Source organism: Parasteatoda tepidariorum, chromosome 12 (genome assembly GCF_982258835.1).
Source record: "Parasteatoda tepidariorum strain Cologne lab strain chromosome 12, Ptep-v5.0, whole genome shotgun sequence".
NCBI lineage: Eukaryota > Metazoa > Arthropoda > Arachnida > Araneae > Theridiidae > Parasteatoda > Parasteatoda tepidariorum.
This window is the reverse complement of record NC_141766.1, coordinates 53,570,910-53,585,851: the sequence shown is the minus strand read 5'-3', so window position 1 is coordinate 53,585,851 and position 14,942 is coordinate 53,570,910. Positions and strand designations below refer to the sequence as shown.

Below are 14,942 nucleotides of genomic sequence, written 5' to 3'. Positions count from 1 at the left end.
AATTATGTTTTCCGTTTATGTAATCTGCACTAAAAATTCATTACTTATGAAATATACCTTTCCATTTAAATAGGCTTAATTTTGAGCTAAATTTTCTCATTGAATTTTAGGTCATCAGATTATCTTAAATTACAACTTTGTTGGAACAATTATCAGCTTTGTGTATGTTTAATTTTTTTCTGCAATCCTATAGTTAACGTGTAAGAAAATGGCATTTAATTGCTGAAATGTTTCATAAAATCATATAAAAATGCATAAATATTGTTTACGGAGAAATGAATAAATTTATAGTTACTTTATTTTTGTTAAAATAATGACTTGTTTTAGTACGTTAGTTTTTCGAACATGCATCAAGTCACTAAATTGATTTTTCTGTGAATATTTCGCGCATTTATATAATCTGCCTATTATAACCAATTGAAAAGGATATTATCAAGTAACAGTATAATTTAAATTCTGTATTTTTTTTTAAAATTTGTAAATATATAGTCACAATTTAAAAAAAAAGAAAACTGTAGTTGTTATATTGGCTGAGTTCACATCATAAATGTTCAAAAAGATATTTTCGGTTGGAGAAAATTTTTTTGAAGTATTTTATTAAGATTTGGATTAATTTAAGTTAATTCCCATCACTAGACAACATTATGAATTCACTCTAAAACATTTTTTGTAAAACAATTATAAACTTAGTCAGTACCAGAGTTTAAAGTTAATATCTAAGTCATACACCCACTTTTTGAGAACTAACCTTTTACAATTAAATTCATAAATTTATTATTTTGAATGAAAAGAAATCGAAATTTTAATGAATGGAAATGTTGATCGCTATTTTAAAAAGTAGTTTGAGTAAAAATACGGCTAATTTTTATTATTTGATTATGTATTTTAATACTTTATGAAAATAATAAATTGATAAATTTATTATTTTTAATAAAATGAAATCGAAATTTCAGTGAATCGAAATGCTGATCGTTATTTTAAAAAATAGTTTAGGTAAAAATACGGCAGATTTTTTTTTATTTGATTATGTATTTTAATACTTTATAAAAATAATAAATTGATAAATTCATTATTTTTAATAAAATGAAATCAAAATTTTAATAAATCAAAATGTTGATCGCTATTTTTAAAAAGCAGTTTGAGTAAAAATACGGCTAATTTACACTAATTGATTATTTATTTTAATACTTCATGAAAGATATTTTGAAAAGTAAATTGGTTATTCCAGAAATTTTCTTTAAAACATCAAAACTTACTGTGTGATAATAACCAACAAAACTCTTCATCCTACAATGCATATAGGAAATTTAAACTTTCATGAATCTTTTTAATCCTTTTTAACGTGCTTAAATGTTTTTCTTCGGTTTGAAATAATATTAAAGCAAGTATTGAGCAAGACTTTTTATTTAAAATAAAGGGGGAAAAATAGCATGAAAAAAATTATACAGAATTTTTTTTTTTTGAGTAATTTTAAACCATGTACGAAAGCGGATGAATTTGTATGCAGGAAAAAATTGCTGTAGGGGTTGAACCCCTCTTCCATCATTCTGCGGGTCGAGATTGAGAGAGGCGGTTTGGGGGATCTAATCCTTAAGGAATATGATTATCTCATCTCAAACCTCTGACACATCTCTTTACCTTGTCTCTTTATTTCAACATCTTGTCTTGCGAAAGAATTTATTTGAGGGATCGTTTACATATTGAAAACAATCACATTTTAAAACCCAAAGATTTGATAAGTTTTTTTTTTCTTATTAGACTAAATATGAATTCTTTATGAAAACTTTGAAACTCTAGTATTATTTGAAAAGCATTCTAAGTATCCAACTACTAAAGATTACAGTTTAAGTTTTTGTTCATAGTTACTTGATTATCAACAAATCAAATAATTGAGGGGGATTGGAGAATAGGTTTTAATTCAGATAAAGAGCAAAATTGACTTCCTTAACATTATTTTTTTAACTCTCTACACAAATTTTTGTACGAATTAAAATGGGAAAATAGATATGAAAAAATTTATAGGAAATTAATATATTCATGTAATTACGTTATTTTACACCGGAATTTGAAATTATGTTAAGAAAATTGTCCATCCTATGATTAAAAAATATACTAAAATGAAATAGTCATTAAATTTAAAGAAAATTACATTAATACCAGCAATTTGTTTTGTAAAATGATTAATTTTAGATAATTCCTCTCTCATAGCTTATTTTAGTGTGTTGAGAATAATGCGGGTTAAAATATGATTTTCTATGTTAAGACTGTTTAAAAAGTTTAAGAGTAATTTTTTATTTGGAAACTAAATCACGATACGAAAATATATATTTTGTGATAAAACGAGTTACTTGAATAATAATATTTACAGTATAGATGTTGAATCGTAGCAACTAGCGAACGTTAGGACTCATGGGAAGTAGCTATTGTTTTTATTATACTTAAATAGAAAATCTTTTTTCAGAGTAAAGGGACTTTCTATTGAGTGTAGCTTGTAGAAAAGTGTTTTTTTTCTATAGAATATAGGGAAACTAGTGATTTTCCCTTTCTTCATACTTTCGCTTAGCTTTTCGGGTAAGGGATTATTCTTTCTTTTTGTGTTGTTTTCTTTGGTGCGCTCACATTCCAAAATGTCGACTACTCAGAAGTTATAAGAAGGAATCTCTATGGCAACTAAGCCAATCACAAGCTTCTAAGGCGACCACTAAGGTCATCCAAGCTTTCAGCCTTATGTGCTTCTTGCCCAGAAATCCCGTTGAGCCAATCATTTCTTACGACTTGTGTCTGTACTTCAGCTGTACTTCTCTGGGGACACTATCTCATAAAAAACTGGACAAAAAATTCTCGGAAGGTAAAAAGGAATGATCAAATGATAGAGAATTAGAGACATTCCAGTATACCATAGACAAACGATGTATTAGAAGACATGCATTCATGGAATCAGAAAAAATCATGGAAGGCTAGAAGACGTATGATATCAAATAAGAAGATTTTGCTCTTATTTACGTAATCTAGATATTATAAAAAATTTTTGAAATGCCATTTTTACTCGTTATTATTGTACTATTTTCTCAGAAGCAGACAAATTAGCTGCTTCTAATAACAAAAATATCAAATTCCTCAGAGTTCTTATTTCATAACAAAAATCCAATGAAATGGGAAAGAATTGAAGAAATATTTCAGTTCGTTGAATTCTTAACGAGTTATAGTGTAGCATTCACTTGAAATTGGCTAAATACACTGAAAAAATGTTTCTAATACGAAAGTCATCTTAAACATAGGGACAGTAGATAAAACATAGCATCCAAAAATACGCTCTCGAGAAAATTGACACAGCATTCGATTCCGAACTCCTTTTATGAAAATTGCTTTTTTCTAAACAATAAATTAATAAATAAATTAATGATATAAATTCTCTATGTGATGTCATCCCTTATTTTAAAGCACTTAGTAGATTTTTTTGATTATCTTCTTTAATAATAATAATAAAAAAAATTATGTGAACAGTTGCTTTTAAAAGATTTTCATGAATCTTGCAATTTTATATATTGGGGGAATTAAATTTACGCTGCACGAATTTAGATCTTCAGAAATCATAATTGTTTAGAATTTTGAGTATGAAGAGATCGCCTTAAAAGTTACAACTATAATAGACCCAGCCACCCCGATCCGAAGTTCGGAAATATGCACGTTCATGTCCATGCTTAGTGTTTTGAAAGTATTAATCGTTGTGCAAGTATTAAACGTTTATTTGTGAAATTTGGGTTGAACACGGTAAGGTTGAATTTTTTGTTACATCCATTTCTTAAAAATGGAATTTTAGCTGTGTCAATTTTTCTATGTGCCTTAGCTATGCCTATTTTCCTGCATTTTGAGCTGCGTCTGGAATCAAAAGTTCATCGATGATACGTCGTTCAAAACCTTTTTCAAACTCTGAGGAATATAATTTTCCTGCAGGCAATATTTAATTATTCACTGGCTTTTGCCTATTAAAATTTGGGACCTAAGGAATTGTTAAAATACGAGAAATAAATACTTGAAGTAGGGCTCTTGCAGAATAACGTACGCGTCTTGTCTAAACGATCGATAGCTGCGTAGTGTGCAGTCTTTTATTTCGAAAGGGCTTCTGTGTCTCTAAAAATTTAGCCTAGCAGTAAGCTACGTTTGTATAAGAGTTGCTGTTTTATTTTAACAAAAAAGTTATAAGTGTTGTATTTGAACGAAATATCGTAACATTTCACAAGAAACACGGAACAGTCGTTATTGAAACCTTGCAAAAAAGCGTATAGCAATGTATATTTCATTTTATTTTATAACTATCGTTGAACAGCCAACGACGTACGACAGCCAATGCTCAACCTCGCAACCTTGTAGTTTTGAACCCAATCCAGAAGATAAGGGAACTCCTTGGTCCAGTACCGCCAGAAGTATTGATTTGTTCTGGGAACTTGGAGGACTTTGTGACCCCAGCCGATTTTATCTGCACCAGTCACCATTTAATACACGGAGATTCTTTGGCCGGTAAGATTCAAACTCTTGTTCTCATGAACACGAGTCCAACTCCTTACTAATCGCTCTATCCCAGCCCCAGCAATGAATATTATTTTTTAATAACCAGGGTTGAACAGCCGACCCAATTCTGAGTTTACAACTACCAATGTTCAACTACGTAGCCTTGTATTTTTGAGCCCAGACCAGAAGACAAAGGAACTTCTGGATCGAGTGTTGGAAGAAATTTGCCTCAGTAGAGGACTTTTTGATGGAACTAACCCTTTTTTGAACTAACCATTTTTGTTGCATGGAGAAGAAAATCTGACGACAATGGGACTCTAACCCATGATTCGTCTACCACTGAGGGTATTTTATGTCAGCACTGTAGTCAGTGCGAGCCGGGTGTGGCTTTCGTATCTATCAGCCATTACTAGGATTTTAACTTAGCTTCACCTATTGGACCTTAGCTTCACCTGTTCACCTATTGGAAAATTAACGATCTATCCCCTGAGCCACCACGGCTCAGCTATGAATATTGGATGAATACGTGAGCTTTTCAGTGATTAAATGGGTCTAAGATAGCCAAAATGGTTAAGATAATTATGCCCAACCTATTCTGCATTGTCCGTCAAAACTTTCTTGCCAAGTATAGTATCCAGAAATTATACCAGCAATCTTAGTTGCCAGATCTAGAACTATGCAAGTTTTATGTGTTTCTTAAGAATAAACCTAAACTGAAAGGAGCAAGATTTTATTCCGTTGATGTTGTAAATCGGCTCGCGCTATTAGGCAGCTAACAGAAAAATACTTATAGCGCTGTTTCAAACAGTGGGATTGATGGTAAATTAAATGTTTTTTATGAGTGAAAAATTAAAATTTCAACTCAAAACTTGTGTATTATGTTTTGTTTTAGTTCCTTGTATTTATTAATGAAATTAAAAAAAATGCATTTTTTCCCCAAAAATATTGATAAAGGAAGCGGTTTAAAAAAATACAAAACGGGAAAGCAAATCTAACTGAATAAATAGTTTCTATGTTGTGCTCTAAGGTATGAAAAAGCTACCAAATTTTACAACATTTACCAAAGGTTATGAAACAGATTATGAAAATATATTTCATAAGTTATATTTTTCAAGTTTATTAGAATCATTACCAGAGCTCTTCGGCAAAAAATTCTGAGCTTTTTGGTGTCTCCATAGAGCCAGTAACACGGTAAATTTGACCATATTTTGGTAGCATAGGCTTAATTTTTTTTCTCAGTGTAAAATGCAGAATATCTATCTCCAGATATTCAATGCATTTTGCAACGATATTGATTATGTATTTCATATCTCAGAATATGTATTCTTTGCAGTCTTTGAATTCAATTCATAAGCAAATACTCCTGTTTATTGAGAGCTTGGCATATGTTGATATCCCGTTAAATTATTATTTACTTTAGCAACCTTATTAAACATAAGGTATCAAAACGTTAGTTCTCTTTTACGGATAATAGTGAGTTACTTACCTGTATTGTTGATACCGTGAGGACGTATCCTACTGTCATATCTTCCAGGTCCGATAATACTGTCTAAAATTTTCTTTTCGATTTGTCTGAAGTTTGCTTTCCCACTAAAAAATTAAATAAATATATTTAATTTACGTATTAACTACTTAAAAGGAAATATATTATCATAAGTAAAATCATTACTCATTTAAACAGTCTAATGGTATTCGTAGTTACAGGGGTTGGCAAAAAATGCAAACACTTCTATATTAACTCATTCTGCCTCATTTCTCACAAAATACTTATAGAATTATTTTAAAATTACAGAAGTGTTTGAGTCATATGATTTCTCATACCTATAAGTAAAGTTTATAGATTGTAGCAGTTTGGGAGACTGGCAATGAATTACGAACGAAAGCAAAATAATTTTGAACACCCCATGCCAAAAAATTATAGTAATAGACTTGTAGCTCATATCAATTATTTTCGTTATCATATGCAATTACTACACAAAATTTTGTAAGCCTAACTTAAATTTTTATGAAGGTATGGACATTTTTATAAGAAACTAATTTTTTGCTTTGCATTTTCTACTATAGCAGCAGAAATATTCATTCAAATGAAGGTAACTTTTTCGAGTAATTCTTAAAGACTAATAAAAATTTTATTTTAAAGTTCGAAAACCATTCAAAACAACTCATACAAACAAAATAAATAATAGCTTCATGTACAAAACCAGGTGTTTTTGATAGGCTTTACATCACTTTTCAAGCAGTTTTGAAGCACAAATGAAATTATTTTTCTTGTTTTATTTGTAACAATTAGTTTTATGGTGGAATAAATTATAAAACTTTTTTAAGAAACATATCGATACACAGATACAAAACATTAGATCTGTACAAAAACTTAGGTCTATAACAAACAATAGCTCTTGAAACATAATAATTTCATTCGAAATTGCACATTAATCCTATTTAATCCTATTTTCGTGAGGGAAAGCGATATATATATATATATATATATATATATATATATATATATATATATATATATATATATATATATATATATATATATATATATATATATATATATATATATATATATATATATATATAATTATATATATAATATATATATATATATATATATATAATTATATATATAATATATATATATATATATATATATATATATATATATATATATATATATATATATATATATATATATATATATATATATATATATATATATATATATATATATATATATATATATTATATGCGTCTGTGAGAAAGAGTGTAAAGAAGATCTGAAGAAGAGGCAATGGTCTAAAGAAAAGCACAGGATCAGGTGATCCATCAAGGGGAGCAGAGGGAGGAACAAATACAATCAGCTAAATCCCGGACAATAATAGCCCCTAGGGACACACCAGTACTAAAACAGAACAGGAATGCTCTAGAGAGAAATGTCTATACTACTTCTCAGTTGTGCCACATTATTTGCTGTCTGTGGCTACGCACAGTAAAAAAAAATTCGTGTATGTAAACATCAAAAATGGCAGCAATTATTTTCATCGAGGCGGTGTTTCACTAAATAGTCCACTACGAAAAAAACCAATGATAGTTCCCGGTAAACACCTAGATTGCTCTTTTACACTACTTAGAGTAAAGTAGCCACCTACATACTTGTTATTCAATTACACTAAAGTTTATAATTGCAGAAAGATAAGGCACACTTAAAAATCGGAGAAGTTACTTTTGCGAAAGGATATAAAAAGCAATCATAAATTTGATGATGATACTTATTCGATAAATTTAGGAAGAATATACACAATTCCATGTGCATCATAAGATATAATATATTTAGGATGCATAGATACAATTAAATTGCGCAATTATTGCGCATTTGTTCGCCTTTTAACTTCTAATAATGGTCCAAAAGCATTTGGAATACGTTTAAAACTTTCCCTACTATCAGTTCACACGAGAATTAAGTTTAAATATGCGATAATTATTCATTAAATTTACTGCGCTCAATAAATTTAATGTAAGGTAAACAAAACATTCTTCACCTATGAGCTGCAGGTTGGTGTAAGCTTTATCAATTATTAGTTTAAAGATTTAACTACACTCTTTGAAGCAAGTAATAATGCTTGATTTGGTATTATATTGAAAAAAAGTAGTCATTTCCACAATTTTTATAATTTTTTAGCACTCAACTCAGATCAATATTACACCAACGTTTTCACAGAGTATACTCTAAAAAATTTCTGATGAAATTACGGTAAAAAAGTAGCTCAGGTTGCCAACACTTTTGCCGTTAATTCCATTTTCCGTAAAATTTTAATGACAATGCATTTGATATACCATCATTTTTACAATAATATTAACCGTAAAATCACTGAATCGCTATAATTAAATAAATTTCATTTCAAAAATGTAGGTATAAAATTTTATATTGCAAATGAGATTTAATTAGTGATGCATTCAGGTTGACAGTACTTTTTACCGTGGTTTGATCCGTTTTTATTTATTTATTATTATTTTTTTGCAGTGTATTTTAAAGTTTTAAATGTCTCAATTTTTAGTAACTAAATCCAAAAGTGTTTTTAACCACATGTTTTTTCTTTAAAATCTTATGTAATAGCATATACATATTTAAATCTTATATACGTATTTATTATTTCTTAAGTATTATATATTAGTGTACTTTGTGCATAATTTCAATGTTTTCTGAAATGTTTCTCAAAATTTATATCTTTTTCAAGATTTATTGGAGTTTTTGAAATTTATTTAACATCACTTAGTCATTACAAATTTTCATACGTTTCATTTAATTTACTGATTCTATTTTAAATTTTTTTTCGTAATTCCTTTGAATTCTAAAATATTATATAGAACAATCCATATCATCCATATTTAATATTTTGTAATATTTTTGCAAATGAAATTATATCTTTATGAGATTTAGTATTTGAAGTGCTTCTTTGTTAAATTTGTCACACGGTATCTGGAAAATGTTACATTGCGAGTCACAAAGTTTGACAGCTCCTCTGCATAAACTAGTGAGACCATATGGGACAATTTTCTCAAAACTGTTGTACTAAAACTTCATTTTAACAAATATTTCATTAAAAAGAACATTGAGACTCGGCAGTTTTATTTCATGATATTCATCTTAATTTCATGTAAAGTTCATTCAAAATTCTAATATCCAACAAAGTCTTCAAATAAATTCCAAATGAAATAAAGAGAACCAAATTAAAATCATTTCAGATTATCATTAGCACACCTCGTTACGTATGCATGGGCATGAAGAAAAAGTTAATCTAAATTCAACAATGTGAAGCTTGAGAAACAAAATTTTTCCTTACAATATCTACAATATCATAAAGCATAAACAGATGGCATAAAATGCATGTCAGCAACAAAGAGGTAAACATCAAATTCATCTTTATTACATTCTAAATTTCAAATTTATTCACACTTCCTAGATTTCTCATGCATACTTTTCATTTTTATAATTCTATATTTTTAATTTTTATTTATAAAACCCGAGATATTTCCCAAGAATATTTTCATATCCTTACTTCCTATATACTGTACAATATCAGGCAATATTTTATCACTTAGAAAATATTATTTCACGATTTTTTAGGCTTTTAAAAATGATTGTCTATATAAAAATATAACTGATTTACTCTCTTTAGAAGAAAATTTTAAATACCATCTAATACAATTTACCTTTCGGACAGTTATAAGAAACATAAATATCTTATTATTTAAGTTTATTGGATTTTTTATCACGTCCAAAGTGTTAAAAAATGCACCTTAAAATTTCTTCCAATAAAAAAATGAAAAAAAAAATTATTTTTGCACAATAATTGTAAACAATTAAAGAATAATAATAAAGTTTGGTTTATCGCAATTTTCATCATGTAGGAGTTTACTTTCTTCTAAGCTGTGCATTTATTAGAAATTGCATTTACAGAAAGATCCGGCCTCAAGGTAATACTATGCACATTTAATTTGATACTTATCTACATATCATACATTGATAACGCATGATATCTAAAAGAATTTTATGCAATTATATTTATTTATGTAGTTATATATTTTTTAATTTACGTTTAATTAAAAACTTTTATATGGGTAAACAATTAGTATTTTTTAAATACTATTTATTAAACATACTACAATATGAAACAGACATATATCCAAAATTATCTCTGCTTTACACTAATAAAAATGTGATTTACTATCTATCTAAATTCGGTGTTGGAAAACCCTAAAAATTGCATTAATAATTGTGTAACTTCGAGATACTAACGAATCAAGCTTTGTTACACACTTCAAGCTTCGTTAGTGTGACAAATAATTAGTGCATATTTATACTTTCAAACTGAATTCTTTTGTGAAATGATGGTACGTAAGTGTATGATAAATGCTTTTGGACCTTCAGTAGAAATTTAAAGCCGAATAATTATGCAGATACTCACTATATGTTGGCCAAGATGGTGGTTTGTTTACATGAAGTGTTCTATGTGAGTTCTTACCGGATTGAATAGACAAACTGGTCATTGCATATTTAATACCAAGTAAATTTCAATCCTCGTTACTAATTATCAAGACTATTGATTGTAGTCAATTATTTGCCAAGTAATTCAAATCTTCTTGTCGTATTGATTTGACTGCCCATATAAACTGTTAGAATGTTCAGGTATGATTTTAGCTGTATAATAATGACATTTATGATCTTAAAAGATTTACATAAATCTGTCAATTGTATGAACTAATTTTAAAATATTTACTTTCTCCTCATTTTGGTTTCGCTCGAATTCATATTAATGTTCTGTCTGTGCTCTGGGTTCGCTTGATTAATGAACAAATTTTATTTTGAGAAATATTGTATTCATGCATCCTAAATCTATGATGAATTATGATGCATATAATATTGTTTATGCATCTCAAATTTATCATTTCTAATTCAGGGGCATAGGTTTAATCATCAAATTTATGATTCTTACTTTATACTGTATCGTAAAAATAAATTTATTGATTCTTATGAGTATCAATATCATACTGCATTTATAAACATTTGCGTTACCATATAACATACATGCTGGCAGTTGCTTTACGCCAAGTAATCTAAAAGATCATTTTAGGTGCTTAACTATACCAAGAATTATCCTTGGTTTTGGTGCAGTGGAACACTTAATAAAACACTATTCAGTTATAAAGTAGTTGATACCATTTTTGGTGTTTAAATACAGGCAATTTTTTTACAGTGTAAAATATAAGAATTATTAATTTTGAATGCAAATATGTACTGATTCTTAAAATGGAATTAGTATGTAAATCAAACAACCGCGTAGTACAGAGCGAATCTCAACAAAACTTGCACTATGCTTAACAGAACGAAACCAAATAAAAATTATAAAATCTGTTCATACAGTTCTCACAGATTAAAAAAATTAAATTATCTGAATTTTTGTTGTGCAATAAGTCTTTATTACGCAACTAAATGCATGCACACCTATTTAAAGCTATTTTTTGTATTTTCTGTTAAATTGCTGAAACTGACAACAAACTCTCGCCAGATCATTACAGATTATAAACAAGCCACATCCGATATTCGATTTGGCATTTCTTTATATTTCAAGCTCTCAACATTGGTGTTTTTGGAAGTGATAAAAATTTAAAAAAAAATCTTGTATGGTCAAAACATCAAAACTTGAAAAATCGTAAGCCAATCTCAGCGCATTCACACCATATGATAATTATTTTCGCTTCCGAAAACGCTCGTTTTCGATAACGCCACTACATTGGCATACAAGATAACATGAATGTGATCAAGATATCCTCTCATCCAGCATAAAACAAAGCAAAACGAAATCACCTTTTCAAAATGTGTGTATGTTTTAGTTGTTAATTACAAATAACTATGTTTGAATATTTATATATGTGTCAAGTATATTAAATCATTTTATAATATTTAATTTCAATTCATTTATATTATGTTAAGTCAATTTGAAATTCATCTTAGAATTCTCTCTGTGTTGTGTGTAGGTTTGACTAACGAACAAATTTTATTTTTATGATTAATGTATTATTATATTATAATATAAAATAATATAATATAATATAATATAATATAATATAATATAATATAATATAATATAATGTAATGTAATGTAATGTAATGTAATGTAATGTAATGTAATGTAATGTAATGTAATGTAATGTAATATAATATAATATAATATAATATAATATAATATAATATAATATAATATAATATAATATAATATAATATAATATAATATAATATAATATAATATAATATAATATAATATAATATAATATAATATAATGTAATATCTTTTCGACACAAAAAGAGAGAGTTAAATATTCATAAAATTTGTGTTAATGAATTAATATTAAAAGCTACTCAACATTATTGATCTCTTAAGTTTTTAACATTCATATTGAGTGAACATTATAATTCTGATGCTCTACTAAGATATATAAAGTGATAAATAATGCCACAATATACGCTGCAGATTTGTTCTTAAAGGCTGACACCATACTGGAGATGTTCAGATTGCAGTTTTATTCTTTTTTCCCTTCAGATAAACTCAAGAAAAAACAGAAAATAGCTGTCATCTTATCATAACTGCTGAAGATCTTGTCTTAGAATAAAAGCGCTAAAATAGTATCTTTCTCTTAAGCTAAAATATAGATTCAAGTTAAGATATTTTTTAAAGAAACACAATCGCTAAGATATTGGGTTTTATAATTCTTATTTATTAAAGTTTTTTTGTGTTGTATCTATTTATTGAATGTTTTGCAAGGTGATTTTAAATTATCCTTTCGTTTTGGATACGTAATCGTTAAGTTTTTGATTTGGTTTAGTCTTGTTCAAACATTTGTATATTAACAAATACGCTTTTTCATGCTTTTAAAAATGAGCACTCTGTCAGAAATTTCTAGAAGAAAATTGTTAAATTGAAATTTAATTAATTGTTTTCTTTTACATAATGATTACAGGAGAAAGTAAGAAAACAGAACATAACTAATAGCTTTCTCTTAATATTTTAAACTATTAACTAGTATATTCTATGTTATTACCCATTGAATAAGCATTGCTCACTAATAGAAATTTCTCAGAACAAATGGTTAAATAACAATTTATTTGATTGCCATTTTACCGAATTCAAACAAAACAGCCAAATGGCCATAAATAAGATGGTATTCAAACTATTAATTGTGAGAAAAACCGTTTATTAACTGCCATCAACTAATACGATTAAACAATCAAATTTTATCGAACAAACTAGGCCTACCTAATTAAGCCACTTGTTCCTTGCAGCTAAATACATGTTATAGCCCAGAGGGGTAATTTGTCAATTTCATGACCGAAAGAGCGAGAATTTGAGTCCCAGCGTTGACACCACTATATATACTCCATTCCCTTCGACACATGAAGATTTCTAAGTGCTCTGCACTTCCCAATTTGTTACCCTGGAATATTAGAATACAATACTTACTCACGCAAAAAATGCAGCATCATAGAGCTGCTTAACACAGAACGTCCAGTATTTCCCCTTTCTTAGAACGCGAAACAACTAATTAAGCACCATTACACTGTTCCTAAGATGAAACACAACTCAACCACAACCTCACTCTAATGCCCATTGCCTAACGGAAAGCCAAGCTTCTATTCCCAGTTAAATTTCTTTTTTTACGTTTTTAAAACTCTGCTAGTTTTTAATTTTTAAAAAGCCGAATAGTTTCGAATTCTTGGCTTTTTAATTAAACTAGTTGTAAAGGGTTTCAAAACCGAAGTGGTAAAAAAAAATTTCTTTACCGTTGACCTTATGGTTAATGAGATAGACATATTGCTGCTGGCTGTTTTACCGTAGTTTTGAAATGGAAATTCTGACTGTGCAGAAGATATCTTCTAGCTTATTTTGAAAAAAAATGAAATAAAATAATATACCAAAAAACAAAGCTAGCAAGCGCTTACTAAATGGAATATAGGTTGTTAAACTGATTTTTCCGGTATCTAAAATTATCTGTATTCATGCAAATGTTAAAATTATAGACTCTTTTAAATTAATCCTGATAAAATCATATTTTATATGTACTTTTACCAAAGCGCTACAATAATAATTGCTGTTCTTTTTGGTGTTCATATAGAGCCAGAAAACACAGTAAATTTTACCACATTCTGAGAGTTTTGATTATATTTTTGCTCAGTTGAGTGATAGAAAAACAAACTAAAGATTAAAAAAAATCTCTCTTTACAAACTCATGTTTTAGGAATATGAACAGAAAAATCATACTTTGAAATGCCTCTTAATCTCATAATAGGCAAAACTACGAAACAAGAAAGTGTTATTTGTATGATATAAAAACAGTAAATATTAAAATGTTAAACATGAAGGGCTTATTTTAAAGCAATGATACAACACAGAACACAGATGTGAACAGTGACTAACGCTAGAGAAGTTATGTTTTAAAAATTTCAAAAAATCTGTGCGTTCCAACATTTTCTTCCAATATAAAAATATATAGCTCTTTAATTTCATTTAAAGTATTTTCATTTTTTGTACTTCATGAAACTAAATACTGAAAAGGAGATATAGTAAATTACTGTAGTTTCACTGTAAAGAATGCATGTAAAGTGTTTCATTATAATTTGAAAGTATATCCGCTGATTCTTAACATCACTTGCAAAATGTTTGTTATTTTCGATTTTTTTAGTTTAAAATTTGAATAGCTTTAGAAACTTTGCTCTATACATTTCCCGAACTTATACCTTGTCTATTTTACACTGTTAGAAATTTCTCGGAAAAATGGTTAAATAACAATTTAGCGAATGGTTATTTAGCCATATTTAATTTAAACAGTCAAATTACCATAAATAAAATGGTAATCAAACTGTTAAGTTTGAGAAA

General features: G+C 27.9%; 1 protein-coding gene across 4 annotated transcripts in view; it reads right to left on the bottom strand.

The window, feature by feature from the left end:
* The window catches only part of GluClalpha (glycine receptor alpha 1), a 328,193-nt gene that overhangs the window by 135,250 nt on the left and 178,001 nt on the right, over positions 1 to 14,942 (bottom strand). For all 4 annotated transcript variants that reach the window (XM_016064935.4, XM_071188006.2, XM_071188007.2 and 1 more), the window contains exon 4: positions 5,996 to 6,099. In XM_016064935.4, coding sequence (XP_015920421.1) covers positions 5,996 to 6,099 — 104 coding nt within the window. The remainder of the gene's footprint in view (positions 1 to 5,995; positions 6,100 to 14,942) is intronic.